Raw genomic sequence first — 16,323 nt, 5'->3', positions numbered from 1 at the left:
TGGGACACCATAGGTCCCTGAGACACTGAAGGATTGCTGGGGATGATGGGGACACTATTAGGGTAGTATGGGGTTTTTGGAGGTCCGTGGAGCACCGTGGGGGTCCCTGGGATGCTGTGAGGTCCCTGGGCGCCGCGGGGCCGGGCGAGCGCTGACAGCAGCCATGTGCGCAGGGCTGCTAGGGCGAAAGCTGAGGAATGAGAACCGGGAGAAGGTGTTGGACATCCGTAAAGGTGAGCCGTCCCCCCCGCTGCCCCGTGCCCCGGGAAGTGCCATGTGGGGCCCACGTGGTGACACAGCACCGCTCCATTGCAGCCCTGGAGGGCGCCAAGGAGGACAGCGAGCCGGCCGTGCGCTGTCTGGTGCTGCAGACACTGCTGATCCTCAGCGTGCTGGAAGATGTGCCGCCCACCAGGCCCAGGTTGCGCCGATGGTTCTGGAGAACGTGGAGGGAGTAGTGCCGCTCCACAGGGATGGGTCTTCGTCTGTCACGTTTGTTGTAGTGTTACATGTAGAGCTGAAATAAAAGTAGTTATTAGTTATTAGTTAAAGCTGTGTTGGAGTTGCCCCGTGTTTCAGGGCTTAGTGTTGAGAAGCGCTGTTGGCAGCGCAGCGTCACCGTGCGGATCTCTGCGGAGTAACAACGTGTTTGGAGGTGTTTGCATTCTGCTCCTCATTGCCACACTAATGCCAACCCTAAGAGCAACCCACAGCTGGCGGGAAAGGAAGGGGGACAGGAAGGGAGAGCCTTCTAGCTCCACATCCCCTTATAGCCCACCCTATAGCCCCATCCCCTTATAGCCCACCCTAAGGCCCCTCTCAGCCCCATGTCCCTCTGCGTTCCCCTCACAGCTACCTATATCCCCATATCCCCCTGTGTGGATCCCCACAGCCCACTATAGCCCCATATCACCCTGTATCCCCCCCGTAGCTCCCGTATAACCCTATACCCACAACAGTCCCCTATCTCCCTATATCCTCCCCATGACCTCCCACAGCCTCCCTGTATTCCCACAACAGCCCCCTCTAGCCCCATATTCTCCTATAACCCACGCACAGCCCTATATCCCTCTACAGCCCCCCACAACCCCCTAAACGCCCATATCCCCACTACATCTCCCCCACAGCCCCTATGTCCACCTCAGCCCCGGTGGGGTCTGGGCGCAGCACTGGAGGGCTTGGGGGGGGCCTGGCCCGGATGCGGGCAGCAGCGCTGCGGCGGTGGGGGCCCCGAGCCCTTCAGCGTCCCAAATCCCCGCATCCCACAGCAGAGGGGGGGGGAGGGCGGGGGGGGTGGTATGGCCTGGGCCGCGCATGGTTCCTCTCCCCGGCCCCGGCCCGGAGCCGTTCCCCCAAACACCTGTGGCACTGCTGTCCTCAGCACCGCTCCTCAGTGCCGCGGTTCCATCTCAGTACTGCCCGCTGTCAATGGTTTACAGGCTGGTTCGGCTCAGTTCTGTGACCAGCGGGGTGGAGGGATTTCGCAAAATCCACACCTCCAGAAAAGGGAAACAGGGGACCCCAAAATAATTAAAAGCAGCGGCAACGATCTGAGGAGAAACAAACTAATTTACTACATACGGAATTGGAAGGCAAGATAGCACACTATAACACAATATAATTCGAATTGAAGCAAATAAATCAAATAGAATGAGAGAAAGAGTATCTGAAAGCTGTAGGCCTTACAGTAGTGCTGAGGCGATGCGTGTGGTCGGGACGAGAGCCGAGGGAAGAAGAGGAGATCAGGTGACTTTGCCAGAGGTTCTATCTCCTCTCTGACCGCAAAGCCCCCCTGGGAATGTAGTTCTTCTCTTTCAGACAGGTGCCCGGAACTGGAGCATTAATGCTTTAACTCCAGGTGCACTACATGATGTTACGATGTGGAATTGCAGTCACCACCAAGGATAAAACCATGACACCCGCACAGCGGCTGCAGCGGCGGTGCCGAGCGGGGCGGCCCGGGCTGTGGGTGCGGCGCTGTCTGAGGGGAGAGCCGGGTGGCCCCGAGCCGGCCGCCAACGGCCGCTCCCACGCGCTGCGCCTCAGCCAATCGCAGCCGGCGGTGCTGCCTCTGACCAATGAGAGGCCGGCATGGGCCGGCGTGGGGCTGGGGGAGGGGCAGAGTGGAGCGGCGTGGGTGCCCCCAAAGCAGCGGCAGCAGCAGGAAGGGGCTCCAAAATGCCAAGAATATTGGCGAGGCTCTGCCAGGAGCAGCAAAAGGCAGCGAGGTGCTCCCTGAAGCACCGCAGCGGTTTGTTCGCCCATGGCACACACACGTGTGCAGCCCCATCCTTTCACACATCCGTGCACACACACGCTTGACAAACCCCAGCTCTTTGACCAATCCAGTGCACACTCAACCGTGATTTGCATTAATCGCAGAAGCGTAGAACTGTAGCGTTGCTCAGGTTGGGAAAGACCCGCCTCTGCAGAGGCCGCTGCCGCTTGCATTGCTTTAGATCTTTAAGGGAGGGCGAGTTATCTAAAGGATCCCCTTTACGATCTTTCTGCTTCTCTCCTTTTTCTTTTGAACTCTGTCTCAAGTGGATGGAGAGGGCTATCTGTTGCATCCCTCCCATTCCTCGAGTGGAACAGCTCGGCCTCGGGTAGAGGCCCTGGCTTCTTTGATGTTTGATACATCTGTTGTTCTTTTGCCGAGGGCCTCTTGGCAAAACAGAATAGCCTCACAATATGCTTTTTAGTCTATAATTCAAAAGCAGCAGTTTTTGTACTTACTAATTACTTCATCTGCCTACTACGCATGCATCAGAATGGAAAATTGACCTAAAGGACAAGTGATGAGGACTGTTAGAGACCCCTCCCCCCACCTTGATGGAATCAGGAGAATCCCAGAAAGAATTATTAGTACCAATCAAGGATGCTAGATGGCCGCAGACACCATAAAATACTCATCACGTTAGTTCTAAATGCAGAAACAACATTCCACTCCCACAGCTGGCCCTTGCCCCGGTGCTTCATGCCATCGCTAGAGCCCGAGAGGCTGGCACCAGCCCAGGGGCATAAAAACACAGCCAGAGAGACCAGCACCGGCCCCGGGGCCTGAAGCCACAGCAACAGCCCGAGAGGCCAGCACGATGTGTGGGGCCTATAGCCACAGCCGGAAAGGCCGGAAACAGTCCTGGGGCTTAAAGCCACAGCCACAGTCAGAGAGGCCGGCACCAGCGCCAGGGCCTGAAACTACAGTCATGTTGGAAATAGCCAAATAATTTATCAGGACGGTATCTTGGAAAAAGCAGGTTTTCTTCGCAATTGCAATGGCAGGCCTCCTGCAAGCAGGAGAGCACACAGAAAACTGCCTTACATCTTTGATGCCCTATTACTCGACGCTTATCTCTTTCTCTCTCCTCATTGGCTGAGGACTTCAGGTTCACAGTCTTCCCGGCACTCAACTAACCAGAAAGTGTTGCTAACTAAGCACGTATTGCTAATTAATTAACTTCTCACACTTGGTCACTCAATACTAGATGATTGCTTCTGGACATCTGCTCGTCCTTGCACAGAGATAAGCCTGGAAGGAGGAGAGAGGGGAGTATCTTGATGCCTGCCTGTTGCATCCCAACCTATCCCCAGAGCGAGGCAATCCAACCTTGTGTAGAGGCCATGGCTTCTTTGATGTTTGTTAAGTCTGTTCTCCTTTTACTGCGGGCCTCTTGTCTAAACAGGATAGCCCTACAGCCAGGGGCTGAAACCACAGTCACAGCCAGGCAGTCTGGCATCGGCCCCAAAGCCTAAAGCCACAGCCCGAGAGGCTGGTGCTGGACCCGGGGCCTGAAGCCCCAGCCCAAGAGGCCTGCGCGCTCCCTGGCGCCTAAAGCCACTGCCAGAGAGGCCAGCACCGGCCCTGGGACCTACAGCCACACACTCAGCCCAAGAGACCGGCACGGGCCCCAGAGCCTGAAGCTCTAATCAGGAAGGTCAGCAGTGGCCTGAGTGAAGGCAGAGACCCTAGGATGGTCCTTGTACAGGAGGGACCCCTGTACCGGTACAGGGGGGGGTCCCCTGCTCAAAAATTAAAGACAGGAGGAACACTTACTTCAGAGGCGGAGTCTGGGGAGTGGTTTACAAGGAATAGGCAGGACCTGGGAGGAGTTTGGTAGAAAGGGGGCAAGGCTTCTGCTTATCAATAGCACACTGCAAAGGAGGAAGCTCCTGGAATTGCAGGTCTGAAGCCTTCAGATGAGAAACCAGACCAATCACCACAAAGGAAATGATATTCAAAACGACTTGACTGTACACTGAGCATGTCCAAGAAGGAGTGAAAAACAAGAAGACATTCACAGAATTAGTTAGCATAGGATGACCCACTGTCAAGAATGAGTTAGCATTACTTGCTTCGTGGAATTATGAGTGTGCATATAGTATGGCTGCTTGAGAGCCACTGGTTGCGCAACGGGAGCAGTGTGAGCCCCCCGTGCGCCGGTCTATACACCTTAAATAAACTACCTTACATTCTGACTCCTGTGAGGCTAGGTGCTGTTCCACAGGTCAGGCCCAAGGGCCTAAAACTGTAGGCACAGCACAAGAGAGGCTGGCACCGTCCCTGGGGCCTAAAGCTGTCGCGGCAGCCAGAGAGATCGGCACTGGTTCCAGGGCCTGAAGCCACAGCCACAGCCCAGGAGGCCAGCCCCAGCCCTGGGGCCTGAAGCCACAGCCCGTAAAGGCAGAACCAGTCCTGGGGCGTGAAGCCACAGCCCAAGAGGCTGGCACCAGCTTTGGGGCCTGAAGCCACAGTCACAGCCCAGGAGGCCGGCACCAGCCCCTGGGCCCAAAGTCACATCCCGAGAGGCCTGCACTGGCCCCGGGGCCTAAAGCCACAGCCACAGCACAAGAGGCCAGCACCAGCTCCGGGCCTAAGTCCACAGCCGGAGAGGCCGGCACTGGCCCAGGGCCTAAAGCCATAGTCCGGGAGGCCAACATCGGCCCTGGGGCGTAAAGCCTCAACCAGAGAGGCATACAGGTGTGCATTCCTATTGGTTTCTACTGATTCCTATGGGACTCCATTGAGCACTACGAGGCCGTGCTGGTCCTTACTGCTTTTTATGGGTCAATAGTGGTTTGCGCTCCTACGGCTTCCGATGGGTGTCTACTGACCACTATGAGTCCATCCTGGTCTTTCCTGGCCCATACTGGTGTGCACGCCTGGATCCTACTAGTTCCTCTGGGACTCCATTGACAATATGAGGCCGTATTGGTCATTACTGGTTTTTATTGGGCTGCACAAGAGTCATCCTCGCTTCCCTGTTATTTTACTTTGGTTAACCCCATTGGGTGAGCCTGGTGTTGGTTTCCTAAAGTTTGGATCTGGGAGGCGTCCATTTCCTTTGCTTATGATGAAGGCACGGAAGCGATGCGGGCGCACACTAAGGTCACAAGTGTTGCAGGGGTGGGAGCGTTTGTGCCACAGCTGGTGAGCAGAGCTGGTGCTCTGGTGGGCGTGCTGCACGCGGGGACTGAGCTCTGGGCCCTCCTTGGAACAGATCACCCTGTGAGAGCCTGTCCGAAGCACCACTGTGGCGTGTGCGTGAGCTGGGCACAGCTTGGGCTGAGCAGGCCGAGCAGGTGAGCTGGGTTTGGTGCTGGGGGGTTGCCAGGAGCTGTCTCACAAGAAAAGCTGGGCTGGGGAGGAGTTCCCAGCTCAAAGGGTGCCCTTCTGACTGGCTGTTTCCAGGGGACGGGGGTTCTTGTTGAGATTCCATCCCACGTTTCGATGAGGATGATGAAATGTCATTCCTCTCCTGGAAATCCGCTGCCGGGCCCCCGCCTTCATGTCAGGCTTTGAAAAGGAAGGAGAGTGCAGACTTCACAGAGTGCAACTTGCGCCTCACTGCCCCACTGGCACTCCCCAGCTCCCTAACACAATGCTAACCCTACACCCAACCCCAACTCCAACCCTAACTCTAAATCTAAACCAAACCAGAACCCCAACCACAATCATAACACTAAACCCAACCCTAACCCCAACACTAACCCCAACCCACACCCTAACCCTAATCACAACCCTAAACCCAAGAGTAACCTCAATCCCAGCCCAAACCCTAAGCCTAAACCAAAACCTAATTCCAACACTCACCCCAATCCTAACATCAAATGTTGAGCCCAACCCTATCTGCAACTTAAGGCCCAACACTAACCCTAACCCTCACCGTAACCCTAACCCTATGCTAGCCCTAACCCGAAACCTAACCCTAACCCCAACCCCAACCACAACCCAAGCCCTAACCCTAACCCTATCCATAACCCTAACTGCAACCCCAACCCCAGCTTTAGTTGGTGAACTCACCAGGGAAATCCTGAACCCCCCTGCAGAGCAGCTCAGCCTTGATGTGAAGCACGTATTTCCAATTTCTGAGTTTTATGCTTCCGTTGCCCTCTTTTTTAATGATTTAATAAAATAATTGCAATAATATATCCATTCCTCAGCACAGACTGGGGAACTGAGCAGCCCTGAGCAGAGCTGAGCACTGCCGGGGGCCCCACGCGGGCGGGGCAGCGGGTCACAGCGGGGCCCATTGTGACGCGTCCCCGTGCCCCCCAGCTCCAGCAGCGCCAGCGCTGTGCCCCTCACTTTCCGTCAGGACTGAGATGGGACAGCACGCGAGCAGAGCAGCGGTGCAAGCCGCCCCTCGGGGCAAACCGCAGCGCTTCTCTCCGCCCATGGCTGCCCAGGCCACGGCCCGTCCCCAACCTCAACCCTCATCCTCTGCGATGGAGGAGAGAAACCCCTCCTGCCCTGCTGAGGCCAAGGAGAAGGACAAACTCCCCCAGGAGCCCACTTCTGTGCCGCCCGGTGAGTGAGGGTCCCCACAGGGCTGGGGGTGGGAAGCGCCCTCTGCACAGTGTGGGGGCTGCGTGGGGCGGCAGAGGGCAGAGTTCCCTTCTCTCCTCGCTTTGCTCCGGGCTCCTCTACACCAACCCTGACGGCAAACCTTAATCCTAACCCCAACCCAGCCCCAACCCCAACCCTAATCCCAACCTTAATCCTAACCCCAGCCCTAACCCTAACCTGAACCCCAACCCCATCCTTAACTCTACCCTTAGCCCCAACCCCAAACTCAATCCTAACACTAACCACAACCCCAACCTTAACTCTAACCCACCCCCACCCCCAACCTTAACCCTAATCCAACCCCAACCCTAACCTCAATCGTAACACTAACCACAACTCTAAACCCAGCTCTAATTCCGATCCCCCTCCTACCCCCAATTCCAGCTCCCCCCTTGGATGCCTCTGGGCTGCCCATGTGTGCTGTGGAGCGTTACGCGATGGACAACATTGAGGCCTTTCTCCGGAGCACAGAGGTGACAGCGGCCGCTCCCATCACGGCGGTCCCCCATCCCCCCCCAGGCCCATTGCATCCGCAGGAGGGCTGTGCCCCCTGGCCCCGCCCCCCCGCTCACGCTCCCCACGCTCGCTGGCAGCCTCAGAATGAGGAGAAGAAGATGAAGTTCCTGTGCAGCATCCGCACCATCTGCGGCTCCGCAGCAGAGAGGAACACGGTGCAGGAACTGCGCATCTTCTGCCGCCGGAACGAACTTGTGGAGAACATCATGGTGAGGGGCGGTGGGTGCTGGAGGGGGGGCAGTGGGCGGCTCCTCTCCTCCCAGTGCTGGGAGCACTGCATGCCTGATGCCATCCCGCTGTGCTGCAGGTGCTGCTGGCAGAGGAGCCGCGGAGAGAGCTGAGCTCCGAACTGCGGCTGCAAGCGGTAGCCGCCATCACCTCCCTCAGGTACTGCCCCACACCGGGATGGCCCCACAGCATTCATATGGCCCCAGACTGCCTGTATGGCCCCACAGTGTCTGAATGGCCCCACACTGCCTGTATAGCCCCACAGCCCCCGGGGACGATCCTGGCAGTACTGGGCTGCTGCTCTCCCCCTTTGGGGCGGGGCAAAGGGCCGAGGGGGTCCTGCAGCACTGCTGGGCCTCAGCTCTAACATTGACCATAACCTAACCCTAACCCGAACAACAACCTAACCCCAACCCGAACCCCAACCCCAATCTGACCACAGCAGCTCTCAGGACTCCCTCTGCCCCACACATCCCGATGGAGGAGGGGTTCCTCCCAGCAATGCCCCCCCTGCTCTGCAGAGTGCTGCCCATGGGGGGATCCACTCCCCATCCTGCAGCACAGCACTCCCAGCGCCGCTGTCCCTGTTCTTGCAGCAAGGTGGAGGGGGCTCTGGAGGAGAAGATCCCTCTCTTTGTTGTGTGCTTCCGGAGCATCTTCCTGCTTCCCTCAGAGCAGGACCTGGACACAAACCTTTACTCCAAGGTGGGTGCCAGGGAGCTACAGGACCCCCCTGCCTTGCAGAACAGGGTCTTGCCATGCATCCCCCGTCCCCCTCCCCTCTAATCTCCCTCCACCCTGTCCGTTCTGCAGACCCTGAGGGCTCTGGATGAGATGCTGCACTCATTGGTGTTCATTCACCCCAGCACCAGCATCGGAGAGGAGCTGAAAGACGTCTTCCAGGTGAGCCTTGCCCATGGGGACCACACAGAGGAAGAGTGTTCCCCCCCCATCCCCACCACCCCAAAAACCTTCTGGGGTGATCCAGGGGGCCACAGGGCAGAGCAGCACCTCCTCTTCCCACAGGTGCTGCTGCCCTTCACCTCCTTGCAGAGCTCGACCGTGCGCCAGAGGGCAGTGGGGCGCATCTGGAAGCTGACCCATTCGCTGGCACATTACTGCCAGGAGAAGGTAAGGGCCCGACCCCCATAATGTGGAGTCTTTGTCTCTCCTTTTCCACGCTCTGCCCACTCCGGGGGTGCGCTCAACTTTCTGCTCTCCACGTACAGCCCCGTCACTCCTCGGAACAATCCCCATCTGCCAGCTATGACGAGCTCCGCCTGCCCGTGCTGGGGCAGCTGGTGGGATGCCTCATCCTGTGCTGCGCTTTTGTCCAGGAGGACAAAACATGCCGCTGTGCTTTGAGCGCTCTCCGTCACCTCTACAGATTTGTCCTGTGGAGAAGCCGTAAGGCAACGGCTGCTGACCTCTGCTTCAGCTGCCGCTCAGAGCAGTGAAGAACCCCATGGTGTTGGGGAGCTTTGCCGCACGGCCCCGTGCTTGGGGTCGGGGCAGCTGTCCAGCTCCCTGCAGGGCAGCCACTGCTCACGCACCTGCGCCTTGCTCTCCTTTCCAGGCTGGGAAGGGCAGCTGGACGAGCAGGGGAAACTGGAGCAGTGGGAAGCTGACCACGAGTTCTCCCTCACCTGGACCACCAACACCACGGTCATTTTGCTGGTGAGGAGGGATTGTTGCGCCAGGACTCATGGGCGCAGGGGGTGGGGGGAGCATGGCTGACATCCTTCCCCCCCTCTGCGTTCATTCCTCCCCAGCGCTTTGAGAAGTACTTCCACTCTTCAGAGAAGACCGATCTCATCCTCCTGGCGCTGCAGGGCATGAGGGACTGCAGCAACTGCAACACCCAGGTGGCTTCCACCTTGATGGCCATCCTGACGGTTGACTTCAACCCTATGCCCAATGATGTGAGCAACCGGGAGCTGCTTGCCAGGGGGCTGAGCCCATGGGAGGAGGGGGTGGGGTTGGGGTGGGTTGGGTCCTGATGGTTAGAATTGGGTTGGGTTGGGTGCAGGAAGGCTGTGTTGGGTTGGGTTGTCCTGCACGGCATCGATCTGATTTGAGACTTCAGGGTGCTTGGCCCCTCCTGGGGACGCCTGGAGTGAAGTTCTGCTGTCCCTGTGACCCTTCCAGGTGCAGCGCATCGTGACGGCCATCCACAGGAGCAGGAAGCTGATCACAGAGGAGCAGGCACTGAGGACCATCCACGGCACCTTCCCCTCACTGGCTGCCGCCAACCCTCGCGCGATGACACTCAGCCTGCTGCGCTGCTCCCCCACCTGTGACAAGTGCGCTGCCCCCACCCCCCGCAGAGAGGGACCCCCACCCCACAAGGACAGGGACCTCCACCCCACATGGATAGGGACCCCCACTCCACACGGAGAGGGAGACCACCCCCCATGGGACCTTCACCCGTGGTGCAGAGGGACCCTCACCCCACACATAGAACAACACCCACCCCACATATAGAAGGACTCCCACCCCACTCAGAGAGGGGCTCCCGCTGAGGACAGCTCTGTGCCGCAGGGACATATGGGAGCTGTGGGAGTTGGCGCTGTCCTCGGTGGATGTGGTGCCAAAGATGGTGCAGGCGCTGCTGCGTCAGCTGGAGACCGTGCCGCTGGGCCAGAAGACCGAGGTCGGCGTCCTTCACCTGGCCGTGAGTTTGGGGGTCCTCTGGGAACACTCCCCCCCACCCCCCCAAACCCAGGGGAGCAGCTCACTGCTGAGTGCTGTCCGGGTGCTTTCCGCAGGCGGCCACGGCACTGCATAAGCTCCTGCAGTACCTGGACTACGGCCCACAGGTGCGACTGGTTTTCCCGGAGCTCTTTGTGGCGCTCATCATCCAGCTGGTGTCCGCCGGGCCGCTAGCTCCGCTGGAGATCATCGCCATCACGGAGGACCCATTCCGCCCATCTGCGCCCACCTCTGCCATCAGGTAACACCGCAGTGCCCGCTCTGACCCCGCGGCACCACCCACACTGACCCCTGACCCCACGCTGACCTTTGTGCCCCTGCTGACTCCTGACCCCACACTGACTCCTGACTGCATGATGACCTCTGATTGAACCCTGACTCTGCACTGTGCCCTGGCCCCTCACTGACCTCTGGCCCCTGACCCCGTGCTGACCCAATGCTGCCCTGTTTCCATGCAGGATGGTGGTGGAGACGGCCTGCAGTTTGCTGCTCTGCGCCGATATGGACAACCTGGCATTCTCCATGGAGACCCACGACCTGTGGGCGCGGTTGCTGGGCGCTTCCATGTGGCAAAACGGCCTACACTCCCTTGCCAAGTACGGCCCCAACCCCTTCCATGCTCTGCCCCATGCTGCCCCACACACTGCCCTACACGGTGCCCCAAGTGCAGTGCTCCTGAAATAAGTAGGGAACAAGATGGGGAGTGCTCAGGAGGTGCTGAGGCACGGTGGGCAGATGGAAGAGCACACTGTGGGGCGGCATGGGCTGTTCCGGTCCCCCTACTCCAGCCCAGACCCAGTGGGGTCAGCCCCTGAGCCCGGCTTCAGCCCTCCCCCTGCCCCACAGGGTGATGCTGAAGAACTGCCGGGATCAGTGCAGACCCATCTTCAGACACCTGCAGAATCTGCTGCAGTACCACCAGCTGCAGTGGAGGGAGGTCCCCGCCATGGCGTTCTACCTCGAGGTGGGTGTGGAGACGGTGCGGGGGAGGGTCTCCTTGGGAGGATGGGAGGCTGAGCCCGCTCCCGCCTGCTGACCACCGCTCATCACAGCTGTGGAGCTGCCAGGGGCACCACAAGGATGACACCGGCACCCAAAAGATCTTCAGGAAATACATCCGCAGCAAACAGCCCAGGAGCAGAGAGCTGGCGCTGCGCGGGCTGAGGAACCTTTACGCTGGGAGGATGCAGCTGCTGCTACCTGACGCGCTGCTGTGGCTGCAGGACATGCGGGCTGACATCAAACTGCAGGCCATACATCTGCTGCAGGACATTGTGGCACAGCGCCCCGCCAGCATCCGAGGTGTGCTCAGCCAGCTGGCCGTGCAGCTGCTGTCCTGCTTCAATGAGGTGAGGGACGCGGGGCAGCGGGGAGCATTCAAGCAGCCCCCGCACCGTGCAGAGCTCAGGACTACCCCCTTGTGTGTTTCCTCCCAGGACAACGCAGAGGTGCGCTGGCGCTCCATGGAGCTCTTTGCGCTGCTGCTGGAGGCGCCAGGCAGGAAGCGGCTGCTGCTGCAGGCGGAGAGGAGTCTGCTGCCACTCTTCATCCACATGAATGAGGACATCCCCAACGTGGCGCAGGTGGGGGCAGCTTGTGGGGTCACGGGGTCGCGAGGTTATCCGGTGTGACCAGCAACTACTCCCTGCCCTGTGCCCACGTGTACAGTCCTCCTAGATACCAGATCCCCACCTCATATCCACCCATACAGTCCTCCCAGTTCCCCCCTCCACTACACCCACCCATACAGTCATTAAGGTTAGGAAAACCCTCCCACATCCCCCACCCCGTTTCCCCCAGACCCTGTGGGACGGGACCGGCTGTGGTGCCGACCCAGGTTTGGGATGGGGGTTCCCCCAGGATCTCCCACCAACACCCCCCCGTGTCACTGCTCCCCCAGGCTGCTCAGAAAGCTCTGATCCATGCCGCCAAGCTCCTTGGCTGGCAGCAACTGCAACGCTTGGCCTGTGCGGCGGAGGTCTGGATGATTGCTGACTGCCTGGTAAGGACCCCCACCCCTCAACCCCTCTGGACCCCCCTTGCTGCCCTGCAGAAGGGGGGTCGGGGAGCCACTCTGCGGGTGCCACCCCACCATGCTCTCTGCAGCTTCAGAAGAGGGGCAGAGATGCGGAGCAGTACCTGAAGGACACGGTGCTGCACCTGCACAGCCCCCAGGTGCCCGTGAGGGACACGGCCGTGCGCTTCCTCGGTGAGTCCCATCCCCAGTGGGTCCCCATCCCTCTGGCTGAATGCTGTGGGGTCGGTGCGCAGCGGGGGCCCTGGGGGACCACTGGGGAAATGGTGGGGTTCTTGGAAGTTATTAGGGCAACACTGGGATTACTGGGGCACTATGGGGTTTCGCTGAAGCATTGTGTTGGGTCTCTGGGGGTCACTGGGGTCCTTGGGGGCAGATGGGCACCACAGGGGTCACTGGGACACCATAGGTCCCTGAGACACTGAAGGATTGCTGGGGATGATGGGGACACTATTAGGGTAGTATGGGGTTTTTGGAGGTCCGTGGAGCACCGTGGGGGTCCCTGGGATGCTGTGAGGTCCCTGGGCGCCGCGGGGCCGGGCGAGCGCTGACAGCAGCCATGTGCGCAGGGCTGCTAGGGCGAAAGCTGAGGAATGAGAACCGGGAGAAGGTGTTGGACATCCGTAAAGGTGAGCCGTCCCCCCCGCTGCCCCGTGCCCCGGGAAGCGCCGTGTGAGGCCCACGTGGTGACACAGCACTGTTCCATTGCAGCCCTGGAGGGCGCCAAGGAGGACAGCGAGCCGACCGTGCGCTGTCTGGTGCTGCAGACACTGCTGATCCTCAGCGTGCTGGAAGATGTGCCGCCCACCAGGCCCAGGTTGCGCCGATGGTTCTGGAGAACGTGGAGGGAGTAGTGCCGCTCCACAGGGATGGGTCTTCGTCTGTCACGTTTGTTGTAGTGTTATATGTAGAGCTGAAATAAAAGTAGTTATTAGTTATTAGTTAAAGCTGTGTTGGAGTTGCCCCCGTGTTTCAGGGCTTAGTGTTGAGAAGCGCTGTTGGCAGCGCAGCGTCACCGTGCGGATCTCTGCGGAGTAACAACGTGTTTGGAGGTGTTTGCATTCTGCTCCTCATTGCCACACTAATGCCAACCCTAAGAGCAACCCACAGCTGGCGGGAAAGGAAGGGGGACAGGAAGGGAGAGCCTTCTAGCTCCACATCCCCTTATAGCCCACCCTATAGCCCCATCCCCTTATAGCCCACCCTAAGGCCCCTCTCAGCCCCATGTCCCTCTGCGTTCCCCTCACAGCTACCTATATCCCCATATCCCCCTGTGTGGATCCCCACAGCCCACTATAGCCCCATATCACCCTGTATCCCCCCCGTAGCTCCCGTATAACCCTATACCCACAACAGTCCCCTATCTCCCTATATCCTCCCCATGACCTCCCACAGCCTCCCTGTATTCCCACAACAGCCCCCTCTAGCCCCATATTCTCCTATAACCCACGCACAGCCCTATATCCCTCTACAGCCCCCCACAACCCCCTAAACGCCCATATCCCCACTACATCTCCCCCACAGCCCCTATGTCCACCTCAGCCCCGGTGGGGTCTGGGCGCAGCACTGGAGGGCTTGGGGGGGGCCTGGCCCGGATGCGGGCAGCAGCGCTGCGGCGGTGGGGCCCCGAGCCCTTCAGCGTCCCAAATCCCCGCATCCCACAGCAGAGGGGGGGGGAGGGCGGGGGGGGTGGTGTATGGCCTGGGCCGCGCATGGTTCCTCTCCCCGGCCCCGGCCCGGAGCCGTTCCCCCAAACACCTGTGGCACTGCTGTCCTCAGCACCGCTCCTCAGTGCCGCGGTTCCATCTCAGTACTGCCCGCTGTCAATGGTTTAACAGGCTGGTTCGGCTCAGTTCTGTGACCAGCGGGGTGGAGGGGATTTCGCAAAATCCACACCTCCAGAAAAGGGAAACAGGGGACCCCAAAATAATTAAAAGCAGCGGGCAACGATCTGAGGAGAAACAAACTAATTTACTACATACGGAATTGGAAGGCAAGATAGCACACTATAACACAATATAATTCGAATTGAAGCAAATAAATCAAATAGAATGAGAGAAAGAGTATCTGAAAGCTGTAGGCCTTACAGTAGTGCTGAGGCGATGCGTGTGGTCGGGACGAGAGCCGAGGGAAGAAGAGGAGATCAGGTGACTTTGCCAGAGGTTCTATCTCCTCTCTGACCGCAAAGCCCCCCTGGGAATGTAGTTCTTCTCTTTCAGACAGGTGCCCGGAACTGGAGCATTAATGCTTTAACTCCAGGTGCACTACATGATGTTACGATGTGGAATTGCAGTCACCACCAAGGATAAAAACCATGACACCCCGCACAGCGGCTGCAGCGGCGGTGCCGAGCGGGGCGGCCCGGGCTGTGGGTGCGGCGCTGTCTGAGGGGAGAGCTGGTGGCCCCGAGCCGGCCGCCAAACGGCCGCTCCCACGCGCTGCGCCTCAGCCAATCGCAGCCGGCGGTGCTGCCTCTGACCAATGAGAGGCCGGCATGGGCCGGCGTGGGGCTGGGGGAGGGCAGAGTGGAGCGGCGTGGGTGCCCCCAAAGCAGCGGCAGCAGCAGGAAGGGGCTCCAAAATGCCAAGAATATTGGCGAGGCTCTGCCAGGAGCAGCAAAAGGCAGCGAGGTGCTCCCTGAAGCACCGCAGCGGTTTGTTCGCCCATGGCACACACACGTGTGCAGCCCCATCCTTTCACACATCCGTGCACACACACGCTTGACAAACCCCAGCTCTTTGACCAATCCAGTGCACACTCAACCGTGATTTGCATTAATCGCAGAAGCGTAGAACTGTAGCGTTGCTCAGGTTGGGAAAGACCCGCCTCTGCAGAGGCCGCTGCCGCTTGCATTGCTTTAGATCTTTAAGGGAGGGCGAGTTATCTAAAGGATCCCCTTTACGATCTTTCTGCTTCTCTCCTTTTTCTTTTGAACTCTGTCTCAAGTGGATGGAGAGGGCTATCTGTTGCATCCCTCCCATTCCTCGAGTGGAACAGCTCGGCCTGGGGTAGAGGCCCTGGCTTCTTTGATGTTTGATACATCTGTTGTTCTTTTGCCGAGGGCCTCTTGGCAAAACAGAATAGCCTCACAATATGCTTTTTAGTCTATAATTCAAAAGCAGCAGTTTTTGTACTTACTAATTACTTCATCTGCCTACTACGCATGCATCAGAATGGAAAATTGACCTAAAGGACAAGTGATGAGGACTGTTAGAGACCCCTCCCCCCACCTTGATGGAATCAGGAGAATCCCAGAAAGAATTATTAGTACCATCAAGGATGCTAGATGGCCGCAGACACCATAAAATACTCATCACGTTAGTTCTAAATGCAGAAACAACATTCCACTTCCTCCCAGCTGGCCCTTGCCCCGGTGCTTCATGCCATCGCTAGAGCCCGAGAGGCTGGCACCAGCCCAGGGGCATAAAAACACAGCCAGAAGAGACCAGCACCGGCCCCGGGGCCTGAAGCCACAGCAACAGCCCGAGAGGCCAGCACGATGTGTGGGGCCTATAGCCACAGCCGGAAAGGCCGGAAAACAGTCCTGGGGCTTAAAGCCACAGCCACAGTCAGAGAGGCCGGCACCAGCGCCAGGGCCTGAAACTACAGTCATGTTGGAAATAGCCAAATAATTTATCAGGACGGTATCTTGGAAAAGCAGGTTTTCTTCTTGCAATTGCAATGGCAGGCCTCCTGCAAGCAGGAGAGCACACAGAAAACTGCCTTACATCTTTGATGCCTATTACTCGACGCTTATCTCTTTCTCTCTCCTCATTGGCTGAGGACTTCAGGTTCACAGTCTTCCCGCACTCAACTAACCAGAAAGTGTTGCTAACTAAGCACGTATTGCTAATTAATTAACTTCTCACACTTGGTCACTCAATACTAGATGATTGCTTCTGGACATCTGCTCGTCCTTGCACAGAGATAAGCCTGGAAGGAGGAGAGAGGGGAGTATCTTGATGGCCTGCCGTGTTGCATCCAA

The 16,323-nt window shown here is 58.6% G+C and overlaps 2 protein-coding genes and 1 long non-coding RNA gene across 3 annotated transcripts; 2 read left to right on the top strand and 1 right to left on the bottom strand.

The window, feature by feature from the left end:
* Window positions 1-236: 236 nt before the first annotated feature.
* LOC121108071 lies at window positions 237-2,051 on the bottom strand. Its single transcript, XR_005842364.2, has 3 exons — window positions 1,687-2,051; window positions 1,361-1,550; window positions 237-517 (listed from the first exon to the last, which is right to left on the bottom strand). It is a non-coding gene; the product is annotated as an uncharacterized LOC121108071 (long non-coding RNA).
* A 4,506-nt stretch (window positions 2,052-6,557) lies between these two features.
* On the top strand, window positions 6,558-10,712 carry LOC107051323. Its single transcript, XM_040654789.1, has 13 exons — window positions 6,558-6,808; window positions 7,232-7,320; window positions 7,441-7,572; window positions 7,671-7,750; window positions 8,188-8,296; window positions 8,405-8,494; window positions 8,618-8,722; window positions 8,821-8,998; window positions 9,168-9,268; window positions 9,364-9,513; window positions 9,740-9,894; window positions 10,133-10,265; window positions 10,360-10,712. The coding sequence occupies exons 1-13, from the start codon at window positions 6,604-6,606 to the stop codon at window positions 10,546-10,548; spliced, it is 1,716 nt and encodes a 571-aa protein (XP_040510723.1). The 5' UTR covers window positions 6,558-6,603; the 3' UTR covers window positions 10,549-10,712.
* A 47-nt stretch (window positions 10,713-10,759) lies between these two features.
* On the top strand, window positions 10,760-12,079 carry LOC107050255 (maestro heat-like repeat-containing protein family member 2A). The gene is made up of 4 exons (XM_025145540.2): window positions 10,760-10,899; window positions 11,150-11,267; window positions 11,356-11,652; window positions 11,740-12,079. Exons 1-4 carry the CDS (start codon window positions 10,763-10,765, stop codon window positions 11,932-11,934), a joined length of 747 nt encoding a protein of 248 aa, XP_025001308.2. The 5' UTR covers window positions 10,760-10,762; the 3' UTR covers window positions 11,935-12,079.
* The last annotated feature ends 4,244 nt before the right edge of the window (window positions 12,080-16,323 follow it).

This window comes from Gallus gallus, chromosome 34 (genome assembly GCF_016699485.2).
Source record: "Gallus gallus isolate bGalGal1 chromosome 34, bGalGal1.mat.broiler.GRCg7b, whole genome shotgun sequence".
Classification (NCBI taxonomy): domain Eukaryota; kingdom Metazoa; phylum Chordata; class Aves; order Galliformes; family Phasianidae; genus Gallus; species Gallus gallus.
The sequence above is the reverse complement of the archived record's forward strand: the minus strand, read 5'-3'. Positions and strand labels throughout refer to the sequence as shown.